Source organism: Erythranthe guttata, chromosome 10 (assembly GCF_056151865.1).
Source record: "Erythranthe guttata isolate IM_541 chromosome 10, IM_541, whole genome shotgun sequence".
NCBI lineage: Eukaryota > Viridiplantae > Streptophyta > Magnoliopsida > Lamiales > Phrymaceae > Erythranthe > Erythranthe guttata.
The window spans coordinates 693,423-706,150 of record NC_142542.1 but is presented as its reverse complement, the minus strand read 5'-3'; the positions used below and the strand labels follow the sequence as shown (position 1 = coordinate 706,150).

General features: G+C 37.2%; 3 protein-coding genes across 3 annotated transcripts; 1 reads left to right on the top strand and 2 right to left on the bottom strand.

Moving 5' to 3' along the window:
- Positions 1-217: 217 nt before the first annotated feature.
- On the bottom strand, positions 218-740 carry LOC105953106 (histone H4). The gene has a single exon (XM_012976737.2). The coding sequence runs from the start codon at positions 678-680 to the stop codon at positions 369-371; it is 312 nt and encodes a 103-aa protein (XP_012832191.1). The 5' UTR covers positions 681-740; the 3' UTR covers positions 218-368.
- A 927-nt stretch (positions 741-1,667) lies between these two features.
- Positions 1,668-3,423, top strand: TBL3 (trichome birefringence-like protein (DUF828)). The gene is made up of 6 exons (XM_012976738.2): positions 1,668-1,857; positions 1,951-2,164; positions 2,257-2,428; positions 2,508-2,707; positions 2,779-2,937; positions 3,010-3,423. Exons 1-6 carry the CDS (start codon positions 1,686-1,688, stop codon positions 3,344-3,346), a joined length of 1,254 nt encoding a protein of 417 aa, XP_012832192.2. The 5' UTR covers positions 1,668-1,685; the 3' UTR covers positions 3,347-3,423.
- Positions 3,424-3,431: 8 nt separating this feature from the next.
- LOC105953108 (AMP deaminase) lies at positions 3,432-10,383 on the bottom strand. The gene is made up of 20 exons (XM_088823870.1): positions 9,690-10,383; positions 9,344-9,480; positions 9,035-9,215; positions 8,598-8,776; positions 8,405-8,456; positions 8,163-8,290; positions 7,883-8,062; positions 7,705-7,772; positions 7,386-7,528; positions 7,132-7,193; positions 6,559-6,672; positions 6,173-6,313; positions 5,692-5,844; positions 5,146-5,199; positions 4,955-5,065; positions 4,697-4,870; positions 4,536-4,616; positions 4,340-4,438; positions 4,130-4,248; positions 3,432-3,784 (listed from the first exon to the last, which is right to left on the bottom strand). The coding sequence occupies exons 1-19, from the start codon at positions 10,063-10,065 to the stop codon at positions 4,180-4,182; spliced, it is 2,502 nt and encodes an 833-aa protein (XP_088679996.1). The 5' UTR covers positions 10,066-10,383; the 3' UTR covers positions 3,432-3,784; positions 4,130-4,179.
- Positions 10,384-12,728: the final 2,345 nt, after the last annotated feature.

Genomic DNA, 12,728 nt, shown 5'->3' with positions numbered 1-12,728 from the left:
CATAAGAATGTTGTACTCAACAATAATAATGTTGTCTTTTTTCTCTCTTCATTTTTTTAATTGATTTTAAATCTACGAAAATTCAATATGATAATAATATAATTTAAATTAGATATTAGTAATAATATAATAATTAAATTTTGGCTTGTTATAATTATGAAGTTAACCGGTCAGAAATTAAATAAAATTAAAATTAAAATTGAAAGAAAAGGTAATCATCAACAGAAATTTTAATTCGATTTAAGATACAAGGATCTGAGATAGAAACCCATCGTTCAAACTTCTAATTTTTGGATCTGAGATGATAGAAACATAGTAATGAAACCCTAAATCTACAATCTAATGAAACCAGCCAAACTGCACGGAACTTAACCACCGAAACCGTAGAGAGTTCGGCCCTGCCTCTTCAAGGCATAGACGACGTCCATCGCCGTTACGGTCTTGCGGCGAGCGTGCTCGGTGTAGGTAACGGCGTCACGGATAACGTTCTCAAGGAAGATCTTGAGGACGCCACGTGTCTCCTCGTAGATGAGACCGCTGATACGCTTCACTCCGCCACGGCGAGCCAGACGGCGGATCGCCGGCTTTGTGATTCCCTGGATGTTGTCTCTCAGCACTTTGCGGTGGCGCTTTGCTCCGCCCTTTCCCAAACCCTTGCCTCCCTTTCCTCTTCCTGACATTTTTATTCAAACCCTAATTTGAATGAGATTGAAATTTGAAATAGAGAAGGAGAATTGAATACTGCTCTGGAGATAAAACTGGTGGGGGTTTATATAAGGGGCGGCCAAGTAAAGCGCCTGATTTTCTGCCGTCGGATTTCAAATGTTAATCTACGGTAGAGCTGCAGGATCCGCGTTTGCGGAGAAATGATTACTGGCCTTTGATAAATACTCAATGGACGGGCGAGATTATTTCGTAGCGGATCTACCGCTTTTGGAGAGGATCCGTGTTAACAATATTAGACAATTTTAAGCCGTTGATAAAACTCAGATCAACGGTTGACCATTGGAAGATTAAACAATTTTAAGCCTAGTGCAATTAACCCGATTTAAAATTAAATAAACTTTCTAAAAAATTAAGAAACAACGTTCAATTTTATTTTTTATCCCGCCTCAAACGTTCATTCAATAATACTTTCTACGATCTTACACCTGGTGATAGTGTGATTCATTAAAACTATTTAGAATTGAATTAAAAAGGCCAAGAGTGTTAATACATAAGATACTCGATAATGATCACGAGGTACCGGTATACGTATATCTGTATACTTTCTTGTAGCGTGTGCAGATCGATCTCTACATAATAGTATAATACAATGATGGATAGTATTTCTAGTATGATATCTACTTCATTATCACATAAATAGCAGTGCTTGATTGGTAAGTTGAACCAACAACATTTGATCAAATTTGTTTCACCATTGAACATTTTTTTTTATTTCCACACCTAATAAAATGCCAATTTAATTAGCTTCGATTAATATTGCAATATTTTCTTTTACCCAATTTTATTTGCATTGCTGATAAATCATAGTTTCCTTTAGCTTCAATCCAACTCAACTTCCCATCCAAAAATTTGTTTCAAAGTAATGTCATCATCATCATTCTGTTTGCACTTGATATTGATTCTTGATTGGCCAACTTTATTTTATCACCTAGCCATTTTTTTTCTCTTTCTCTACTGCAATGGGCTCTCCAAGGAGGGGAAATTTATCCTTGTCCGTAATTACCGTCATAATTTGCGCGTTGGCAATTATCGGTCTCTTATACTCTGAAGCAATAAGTTCTTTTTCGTCGAGCACGATTCTCAGGCTCAAGCCATGCGCTAGAAGAAACGGAGCCAAGAATTTCGTTACAGGTATATATATACATACATACATACATACATACACAAACGAAAGTTCTTGACGATAAATTGACAATGTATGTACTTTTGGTGTTTGTTTAACAGAGGATAATTATGCGGCAGACGATAGGTTCGAGTTTGATCCGGAGGAATGCAGTTTGGTACACGGAAAATGGGTGTTCAATAGTTCGATAAAGCCTTTGTATTCAGACAGGACGTGCCCGTATTTGGACAGGCAGGTTTCGTGTGTCAAGAATGGAAGGCTCGATTCAGATTACAGGCACTGGCAATGGCAGCCTGATGATTGCATGTTGCCTAGGTTTGTTATATCAATACTAAAAATAAAATATTGTCATTTAAAATAAATTCTTTTTTTTTTTATCAAATCTAGATTACTTTGTTTTTTAATAGGTTTGATCCTAAAATCGCACTACGGAGACTTCAAGGGAAGAGGCTAATGTTTGTAGGAGATTCACTGCAGAGAGGGCAATGGCAATCAATGGTTTGCCTTCTCGATTCTGTGATACCCGAAGGGCAAAAATCGATGAAACGAGGCCGTTTTCATAGTGTGTTCAAAGCTAAGGTGCTTTCAATGAAATATGTGTTTTTTACGTACTTATTGGAGACGAAGCGTAACTCCTTTTCTTGAATGGATAATGTAGGAGTATGATGCGACAATCGAGTTCAATTGGGCTCCGTTTCTAATAGAGTCCAACTCGGATGTTCATATTGTGGCAGACCCAAAGAAGAGGATTCTGAAAGTTGATTCAGTTGCTGAGCATGCTAAGTACTGGTTAGGAGTTGATATTCTTGTCTTCAATACTTATGTTTGGTGGATGAGTGGCCTCAGAACCAAGTCATTGTAATAAATCTCTCTCTCTCTCTCTCTCTCGATTTTATCGCACGTGTACTAATAAGGTGATTAAAGTGCAGATGGGGTTCTTTTGCAAATGGAGAAGAAGGGTATCAAGAGTTGGAGACACCAGTTTCATACACAATAGGGCTAAAAACATGGGCAAATTGGGTGGATTCAAATGTGAATCCCAACAAAACAAGAGTGTTCTTCACCACAGCCTCACCTACACATCTGAAGTCAGTCAATTCATTCTCTCCAACAAATTATATTTCCCATTTTTTTTTCTTGAATCCATATTATAAATTCAGGAGCGCTGATTGGGGCAACAAAAACGGGACGAAATGCTTCAACGAAACGAAACCGATAAGCAAGAAAGGGCACTGGGGGAGCGGCTCGGACAAGCGGATGATGAGTGTGGTGGCAAGCGTGGTGAGGTCTATGAAGGTGCCTGTGACGCTGATAAACATCACCCAGCTGTCGGAATATCGAATCGATGGCCACACTTCGGTTTACACCGAGTTGGGAGGGAAACTGTTGAAGGACGAAGAGAAGGCTGATCCATTGCATTACGCAGATTGCATACATTGGTGTTTGCCTGGAGTTCCTGATACCTGGAATCAAATACTTTATGCGCATTTGTTGTAGCACAAATATTTTGCGATGGAGCATTCGTTGATTTGATTCAAACAAACGAAAAGGTAAAGAAAAGTGTTGTTTCTCTTCTCGGCAATTGTCATATTAACTGTTCTTTTTTGGTCGAATTTTTATTCAGTACACAGAAGCGTCCGATGCAAAATATTACACAAGCACTGGATTATTCAAACTTAAATATAGCATAATAGACGCAACAGGATTTATATATCATACACCACTTCTCACTGTGGGTTGTATATTGACCCAGTTTACTCTCGTCCAGCAGTCAGAAAAACGAAGACCAAATCCATTGTTACTGAATAATCTTCAACCTGAACTAACACCAAAAGCCCTGCATTCTTGGCTGTAATACAGCTTCGTGTAGAGTAATATATAGTCTAGGAAGCCATTTTCTGCGGCTTGAGGCAGGAATTGGTGCCTGTAAAATTTCTGGAGTAAAAAAGGAATAAACAAAGTAAGTTTCAACTGGGGGGGGGGGGGGGGGGGGGGGGGGTGAAGCACATTTATCAAAATTGTGTTTATACTTTAGTGTAAGTTTCAATCAAAGCCAAAGTCGAACCAAGCTCTAAGTGCTAGGATATTGTTATATATGCTACGATATTGTTATATATATTTGGTTAGTTCTTATATAATCGAGCTTCAGACCAGTTACAATAAAACCACTTTGAGCTCTATTTGCGAAGTTGAAACGCCTCATTTCGTTCAGTGATCGTTTGGTCGAATTATGGATCCCATTTTCAAAAGTAGACCCTTAAGAGGTAAGTATATTATTACCTCTGTGCTCAAGTACCGATGACGCCTGGTATGCAAGTTAGCCGAGCAAGTTATGGGTCAATAAACTTGGGAAAGTTTGCCCTGCCCAGATAAACCTGTTGCATTTCCTCTCTCCATATCTACACCAGTAACAAAATGTTGTGTGAAATTTTCTGTCTTTCGACTTCTCAGCAAGGAAATAAAAATACCAGAACAAATTCAAGCACGTACCATCTCACGAAATTCGAGCCTTATATGAGGGACATTTGTCTTGTGAATGTCATTCCCGTCTGGTCCTCGCTTGAAATACTGCTTTCCAATCCAGTGAGACTGAAACGGAATTGAAAGCAAAAAAATCAGAAAGAGCTAAAACTAGAAATAACGCAGTACGAGTACACAATTGATATAGCTTGACGCAGAAGTATACCTTTAATGCATGTGAAAAACCAGACTGATACACGGAATTACGAGCAATCTCACACAAATCACATGAACTTAACTTCCAAACCTGCATTAACAAAATGAACAAAGGATCAGAGAGGCTCGTTTAATGTAAAGCATAAGAAACAGAGAGACAGTTTTACTCACTGAAGCAGCAATACTGTATTCTTCCACCAGTGGCTCTTTTGTTAAGTGGATTTGTAACGGATCGTCAGTTGAGAGGGATACATTGAGGCCCCGTAAGAAAAACATGGGTAACGGATTGCGATGGTAGTCTAGGAATAAGGAGTTGTTGCTCAGAGGAGACATAGCAAGACCAATCTGAAATCACAATTCAATTCAAAAGATTAGAAACTGTAGTAGAATAAGTTGCGTACCTTATTTGGATTCTTTCATTCTACTTGCCTGGGCTAGGTAATACAAATATTGAAGGACCGGCGATTTTCTCAGATTGATTCCGTGTGCAATATTATGAGCTGTGAGAAATGTTGTTGCGAGATGGTCTATATCACCGGCCTGATCATGTCACGGTATCAGAGTAGCGGATACTAGTTAAAGATGACAGAAAAACGATGATTTGAAACTGAAATGTTTACCTCTCCGGAATGGGGCCTGAACTTTATAGTGGTCATACCTTTTGACTCCCGAAGCTGAAAATGCCAAATTGAGAAGTTTAAATACTAACAGACACACTTAATCAATGATTAGAACCTAATCAAGTACAGTTTTAGAAATTTATATCTGGTAAAACAAATATAGTAACAGCTGCTACAGGCAAGAAAGTATTTACATTCTTATTGTCAACATAACAAGCAGCTAAATTTCATCCTTACTGCAAAGTACATGACATCTAATTTCTTTAGAAGACGGCAGTATAGACAAGTAGGTCAGTTGATAGAATGACTGTGACCACACATCATAAGTGCAGAGAGGAAAAGCAAGCAAGAAATTCTCCAGGAGGATTTGAACCTCTCTGAAAGTTATGCAGTCCTCTTTTGCCCCAAGAAAATAGCAAAGAAAATAAACTAAAGTAACAAATCCGACTCGCAAAAAAACAAAAATGAAATCCGAAACAAAATGTTTTTTCCTTTCGAGAAAGACCTTTGGGCTTGTATTAAGTGAAGCGTTTGTGAGGTGCAAACCTTGTTCAGGGTGTAGAGATTAGCATAACAGTAGTAGGCGTAATATGAGAATGCAGGATTAAATATATTGGTCCACTGAGCCGGCGTAGGCATGTGTTTTGTTGGACGTCTTTCAGGCTTGCTTTCGTCATCCACGAGATCCAATCCAACAACCTGTTAAGTTCAAGATAGTTTAAACAAATCAATGCAAGATGATTTCAAATATAACATGAAATGTGGATATTAAATATTTGCAATAAGGGTTTTTATTTTCGTTGCCTTATAAATGGCGGTTACAACACACACACAAATGGATTTGAACCCCCAAAATTAAGCAGTATTACGCGACGAAGAAACATATAACCGACCAACACTGTTCACAATCCATTTCAAAGTGCTGGTAACTAGAAAAGAGCATAACAACAAATTCTTAAAAAAACTATAAAGACAAATGTTTCAAAGTTGCAACAAAATGGTTATATAAGAAAGGAAGCAAACATACCTGCTTTAAGAAAACATGCAACTGCGGATGTGAATCTGGATCGATGGTGACCTCAAATAAAGGCAGAAAGATGTTATCAAGGATATTCTGAAAGGACGTCACAATTCCCATCTCCTTGTAGATATTGTAGAGTCTTGGCAGCTAGACAACAAGAATTTGAATAGTCAGAGTTCGATCGGTTTCAGGTGATTACATAAAAAAGTTATGTATTACATAAAGGGTGGTGTGCGATCGTGAAAGGGGAAAGTTCCATAATTAGCATATCTTTGCAGTTATGTTTTTCATTCTTTTCGAGACATGATTTGTTAGTCATGAGATTATTAACGATTAGAAGATCTAACATTGACTAATTATATAACTGGATGGGATAAAATCTATTCTTTTACCTGAATCAACCATACAACATTCTCACTGTACAAGTCATTATTCACTATCCAACTTGCCATTTGGTCCCACTCACTCATCTTTCTACCATATATTGATATCCGATATTCAGCCATCTGCACAAGAGCAAGTCAATGCTCAGAAACTATAATTAGAAGGTTTCAGCAAAAAACTTGCAGAGTTACAACAACCATGATATATTACTTGGATGCAGGCACAATACTAAACAATTATTAGTACAGTATAGATACTAAACATTTCTGACTTTCAGAAGTCGTGCAAGGTGAAAAACATATCCGATACGTTCTTAGATCTGAAAGACAGACATACAGAGTGAACAAAATATGGAAAAAAGGACGCAACAGCTAAACCCCAGCAAAAAAAATAAAAAACTAAATAAATTAATTCTTGCGAATAATGATACAATTAACAAGAACATGGCATATGAATGTTAATTCAGAGCTAGACAACCAAAGCCTACCCTCTTCACAGCACAAACCCGATAATGAATAAAAATTCTGACTTTGAAAATTTAAGTGATGAATAATTAACAAAGAGGTTATCAGAAGACCAACTTGATATTTACTTGTTTCCAGATCCGAAAAAACTTGCTTAGTCACTTCAGCAAGGAAACGACCTGTTGGAAATTACACAAGTTAGCCAAAAAGCCAATCAGTGCATGACATGAGATTGAAATGATTTATGCACGACTCTCTATGCATATTACGATTGTCTCCAATTAATTGCTGACATGTAATTTCATGACATATAGACTGGAATTCACATCTTCTATTTTTCGGAGTGAAATGAAAAGAAATGGAATGTATACCCTGGATAAGATTGTCCTGTTTCAGAAAGATCTCTCTCAATCTACTCTGACCGCAGGGATTATATTTCAAATTAAATTTGTCAAAGCGGTGAAAGGTGCTTTTGTCAGCATGCACGTCTAACAGATCAACATTCAGGTCATACCTGTAAAATTTGATTCAAAACAACAATTCATTAGGAGAAGTAATGAATGAAGTGTAATAGGAGTTATGATTACGATACTGATAGTGGTCGGTATAATTAACTACTCAAAACAAGAATATTTTTCCTCTTTTTAAAGTTTTCCCCAAGTACAAAATCCTCAAAAGCTGGAAAATTACCCAGTTAAATCCAAGCTCTCAAAGACTTCTTTCAAGGTCAGATATGTCCCATCTCGGAATATAACAACCTGATACGAATATGGAAGCTTGTTATGCACATAATCGACAAATATTTCCAGCAAAAGTATTCCCTATATAAGAAGCTGAAAAAGATCAAACACATTAGTTAACATGTTACCTCATCTGGTTCTTTCCTCAACTTCGATTTTATAAACCTCAAAAGATGTTTCTGGTTCATGCAAGCTGAGTGGTGAACATGTGTATCGACTTTCCTCACATTATAGAAATCTCGATGTGGTGCACTTTTTTGAGCCAGGAATTCTCTGTCCGCATTGAGCATTAGATGAAGGTTGAATTTCTACGGGGCCATACACATAAGAGCTAATTAGAACGGAGTTGACATCTGGAAATGAGATACTTTAGTAAATTGAACAATTCAAATCAGAAGACACGTCAACCTGTTCTAGAAGAACTAGCCTGTGGTGGCATAGGGTTCGGATGTTCCCGGCTGCTATAACCTTGAGAATATGATGCAGGTCAGTGAAAAACGTTGTAGCATCAGCGACCGGAAAAAGTTTCTCTTTTGCTACACGAAAAGAAAAAAGTACTATTAACAAAGGGAAGAGTGGTAATAAGAGGGGAGAATACAATTAGGAAGTAACCCAACGATGAGGGGATTAAATAAACTCTTGCGACTTACAGTCTTTATTTGAATAAACATGAACAACTCCATCTTCCATCCGAAAATAATGCTGCAGGAATTTGGAATTAAATTAATCAAAATTGTAACAGGAAACAGAATAGGTCAGACGAAAAGCATAAAGAGAATTCTGGGTAAACAACTCAAGCAGATAAGGCAGATAATAGAAAGCTTGGTTTTTTAAGAGACTTACATCAGATTTTGCCACAGGGTAATGATCAAATGGGTTCAGGATTGGTTTTGGAGTACTAGGATCGGATAAAATTTCCTTTTCCCATGGGGCAACAGCTTCTCTAAATACGTAATTTTTCCGCATTTCAAGGCAATCTTGCAGAGTACGGTAAACCTCTACTTCATCCGGAGACGGTATCTCTACCATAAATCACAAAGAACAATGTTAAACAAAAATCATTTGCCCAATGCAATAATTCTACCACACTCGCAACAAGAATGGATGTAATAAAATAAAAGTAAAACTTCCCAATACAGAGATTGTGAAAGTACAATGTAATCGCTAGTGAAAGGTTTTCCTTTTGAACAAGGATGATATGTATTGTATAATCAAGAGCATGTCTTAATATGCAGTGCAACTGCCAAAAATGAATGCATCAAAGAGCACAAGGAGAATACCAGAGGGGGATATTTTTAATTGAACAAAAGACTCGTGCTCCGGTTCTTTTCTCAGAATATCAGCAGCTACGGGATCAGGTTGAACCCCGTGCAGGTCACCCGAGACGCTATGGGACCGAATCATGCTTGGCGTAGCCAACGGTGCTTGTTCACCGTTTGCGTTGATATGATCTGTCGCATTCTGAAACATGCTAACACAATCAGAACTCATACATTACAGAACCACATAGAAAGAATGCAGAACAAATGCCATGGTTCTTGAATATTAAAATTAAGTATGCATAAACATTCCCAATTCATGCTACTTACCTCATTTCCATTTGTATGAAGATATGTAGAGTCGATGTTATCGGTCATAATATCCTCGTCGTCTGAACCTTCTAGACTTTCAAATGCACTTGCACTAGCGACCGGTGATTTGGGTGAAGTGGGTCGAATAAGATGTCCTGACACAAAGGGAGTGAATCAGTTGTCTGAAACAAAAGAACGTTATGCTGTTAAGTGGAATCGAATTTGCGGAAAGTTAAATTAAGGAATACAATCTCTGCACACTGGTTCGTTGTTAAAGTAAGCTAATTTTGGCGATACTGCACTACCAGGTTACTCTCCAAAGACTAAAAACACAGATAAAAAATAAAATTCGGCATTGGCATACCTTCGGGAAGCGTATGAAGCCTCGGCAAACCCGCCGGAATCGAATCCACACGCACAGGAGCGTTCCTCTTTTCTCTCAATTCACCTTCTCCGCCGCCAGAAAACGTGGTGACATCCGGCGACGATGCGGAACCGCGGCGGTAGTAACCCCCGTTCCCCTTCCCCCGCCTCCGCGAAGGGTACTTTTTCAAACGCTCCTCCGCGTCGTCGTCGGCGCCGCCTTCCCCCGCGGCGGCGTCTTCTCTGTCCCTCTCTATCGACTTGGCGAACTCCAGCAACTGGTTTAGGGTTTTTCTGTGCATATAGTAGGCGGAAACCGCGACAAACGACGCTCCGACGAGCGCCGCCATCGCCAGATGCAACGAATAAGCGTCCATTTCAGTGTACGCGTATAAATACGCAAACACTACGTATTCGTCTGTAGAATATACGAATGATTACAGAGGAATTTACGAAAGCTCAACAATGGAGAGAGAGAGAGAGAGTTGAAAAGAAAACCCCTAGTATTGGAGAGTGAGCAGAGTGTTGTAGAGTCTGTATTACTTGGGGGAGCGGAGGCGGAAGCGGAGAGGTGGCCGTAATTTTATAGGTAAAAGATAATCGGAGGGAGATGCCAGCACATTATTAGTTTATTCCTTTATTATTTATTATTTATGAAGTTTTCACTTTAAAAAAAAAATTATATTTGATATTTTTTTTTAAAATAGTATGTCAACCAAACCTTATTATATAAAAATTATAATTAATAAATACAGCATATAAGCTCGCAATCCAAATAATTTAAAAATTAATTATAAAAGTGAAATGTAACAGCTTATCAGCTCTTACAATATTTTATTAGACGTAAAAGTTTATCAGCTATAAGTTGCTTAACATCTTAGGGTAAATTACAATCACCCCTGAAGTGTGGTCAAATTACGAATATCCCTTATGTTTGGGTAATTACAACCACCCCTCAATTATAAATCTTTTTACACGTTCACCCTTGCGGTTTCAAATTTAATGGAATCTTCGATATTATATGGAATATTATCACTTTTGTATCCCCTTTATCCCATTCGAACTCCACATTTTGAAGCAAGATGATCATAATATGTGTTTTTTGGCTTGTATATATCAAATTGTTGTGCATCAAACACTATATTTTTACACAAAACGAGTACAAATTAGAGCACATTCCACGAAATTTAGATTATTATGTTGAATTTGACACCAGAAGGTTGAAACTTGGAAGTGTAAGAAAAAATCATAACTAAGGAAAATATATAATTATCCAAACAAGAGGAATTTTTTCGTAAATTGACCATAGCTTATAACTTAGAGGGTGGTTGTAATTTACCCTAATATCTTATAAGTATCTTAACATTGTTATAACTCAACTAAGATTTGGCTACCTGTTATCCCAAAAACAAAATGTCACAACTAGTTGTTATTCCAATCACTATACAGCTTTATAGATGCCGTTAGCGATTTATTCCCTAAAATAATTAGATAGAAGAACTTAGAATAATCGTATATTTCCCTATCGGTAATCAGATTATGTCGTTTTTTCAACTAATTTAATAATTTAATTCGAGTTTATTTTGTCTGTGAGCGGTGTTCGATAGTGGCATGTGATCCACCACTTCATTATTTGCAACTTTATGAATGTAATATGATAAATTTGTCCACTAACTTCGTCCACTTTCTTCCATGTACCAAAATTTCGATTTTTGGTCACGTTCAGTAATTTACTAATTTATTAATTTATTACTGCTGTTTACAAAGTTAATTTTGATAAGATAATGATTAGTGGGCCCAAGCCCAAAACGATGGACCAAATTCACGGCCTGCGTTGATTCAAGTTCATAGGCCCACACCGACAAATAATTATTTTTGGACAAAATACAATTTTTTACCCATCAAGTTTGTACTAATTATATATTTAGTCCCCCAAGTTCACAAAGAACACATTAGGTCCCTCGTTGTTTTTTAAATTCAACACTTTTAGTCATTTTCGTTAGTACTAACAGAATCAAGCATGTTCTCATAACTACCTTACCTGATTGAGTAACGGTGAATTAACAGAAATAACCAAAAGTGTTTAATTATTGAAACATAAGAGACCAAGTGTGTTTTTTGTAAATATATGGGACCAAATGTGAAATTAGTGTAAATTTGAGGATGCAAACTGTAATTTTCCCAATCATTTTCAACTTAAAATTCTCAAAAAAAGCGGCACTAAAATCCCGTTATATGTCACTTTAATTTTCTTAATAAATTATAAGATTTATAAAAAAAATAATATAATGAGTAGATAACTTGGCCAAAATCGTATGGTCCTATTCTACGTAATTATACAATGAATTATTAAGTGGAGATAAAAGACACATCTGGAAATACTAGATTGGCTAGCATTCATTGTCAACTAGATTACGCAGATCTTTGGATATAGAGCTTTGGACTTACTGATCTTCCGTTTTGAGCACGTTTATCTTTTTCCATACAAAACTCGTGACCAACTTTATATTACAAAATGATAATATAATTGAATCATATTTTAGTGTATAGTAAAGATTGATACCGGCTCGATTGTCCAGAAGCCCAAATAATAAGGTTCCTATAACAAAATGTTCATAACGCATCCTAAGCTCATTCATTCCAAACTTGCACATTAATATTTCCATAAACTCAAGTGGGGTAGACAGATAATTGATGTGACTATGTTCGGATGTGTCAGAGAAAAGCGGAAAACCTGTAAAGTAACATTGATCGGGAAAGCAACTCACTACTGAAGCAACAATACATGTGAACTCGTCTCATTGAACTGACTCGCAACGCAAGACACAAGATTGCTCACCCTCAATTGACGAGTACATCCCGCGGTAATCTGACCAGACAGGATGAGGGACCCACCACCCTATCTCTACGACATGTATAAATACAGGCTTGAGAGTTGAGACACAAGAGATAGATAACTCTCTATGATAATTTATATACACACTTATTCTCACTATACACATATATCATTTTCTCCACGAATTTTCTCCACGACTCTGAC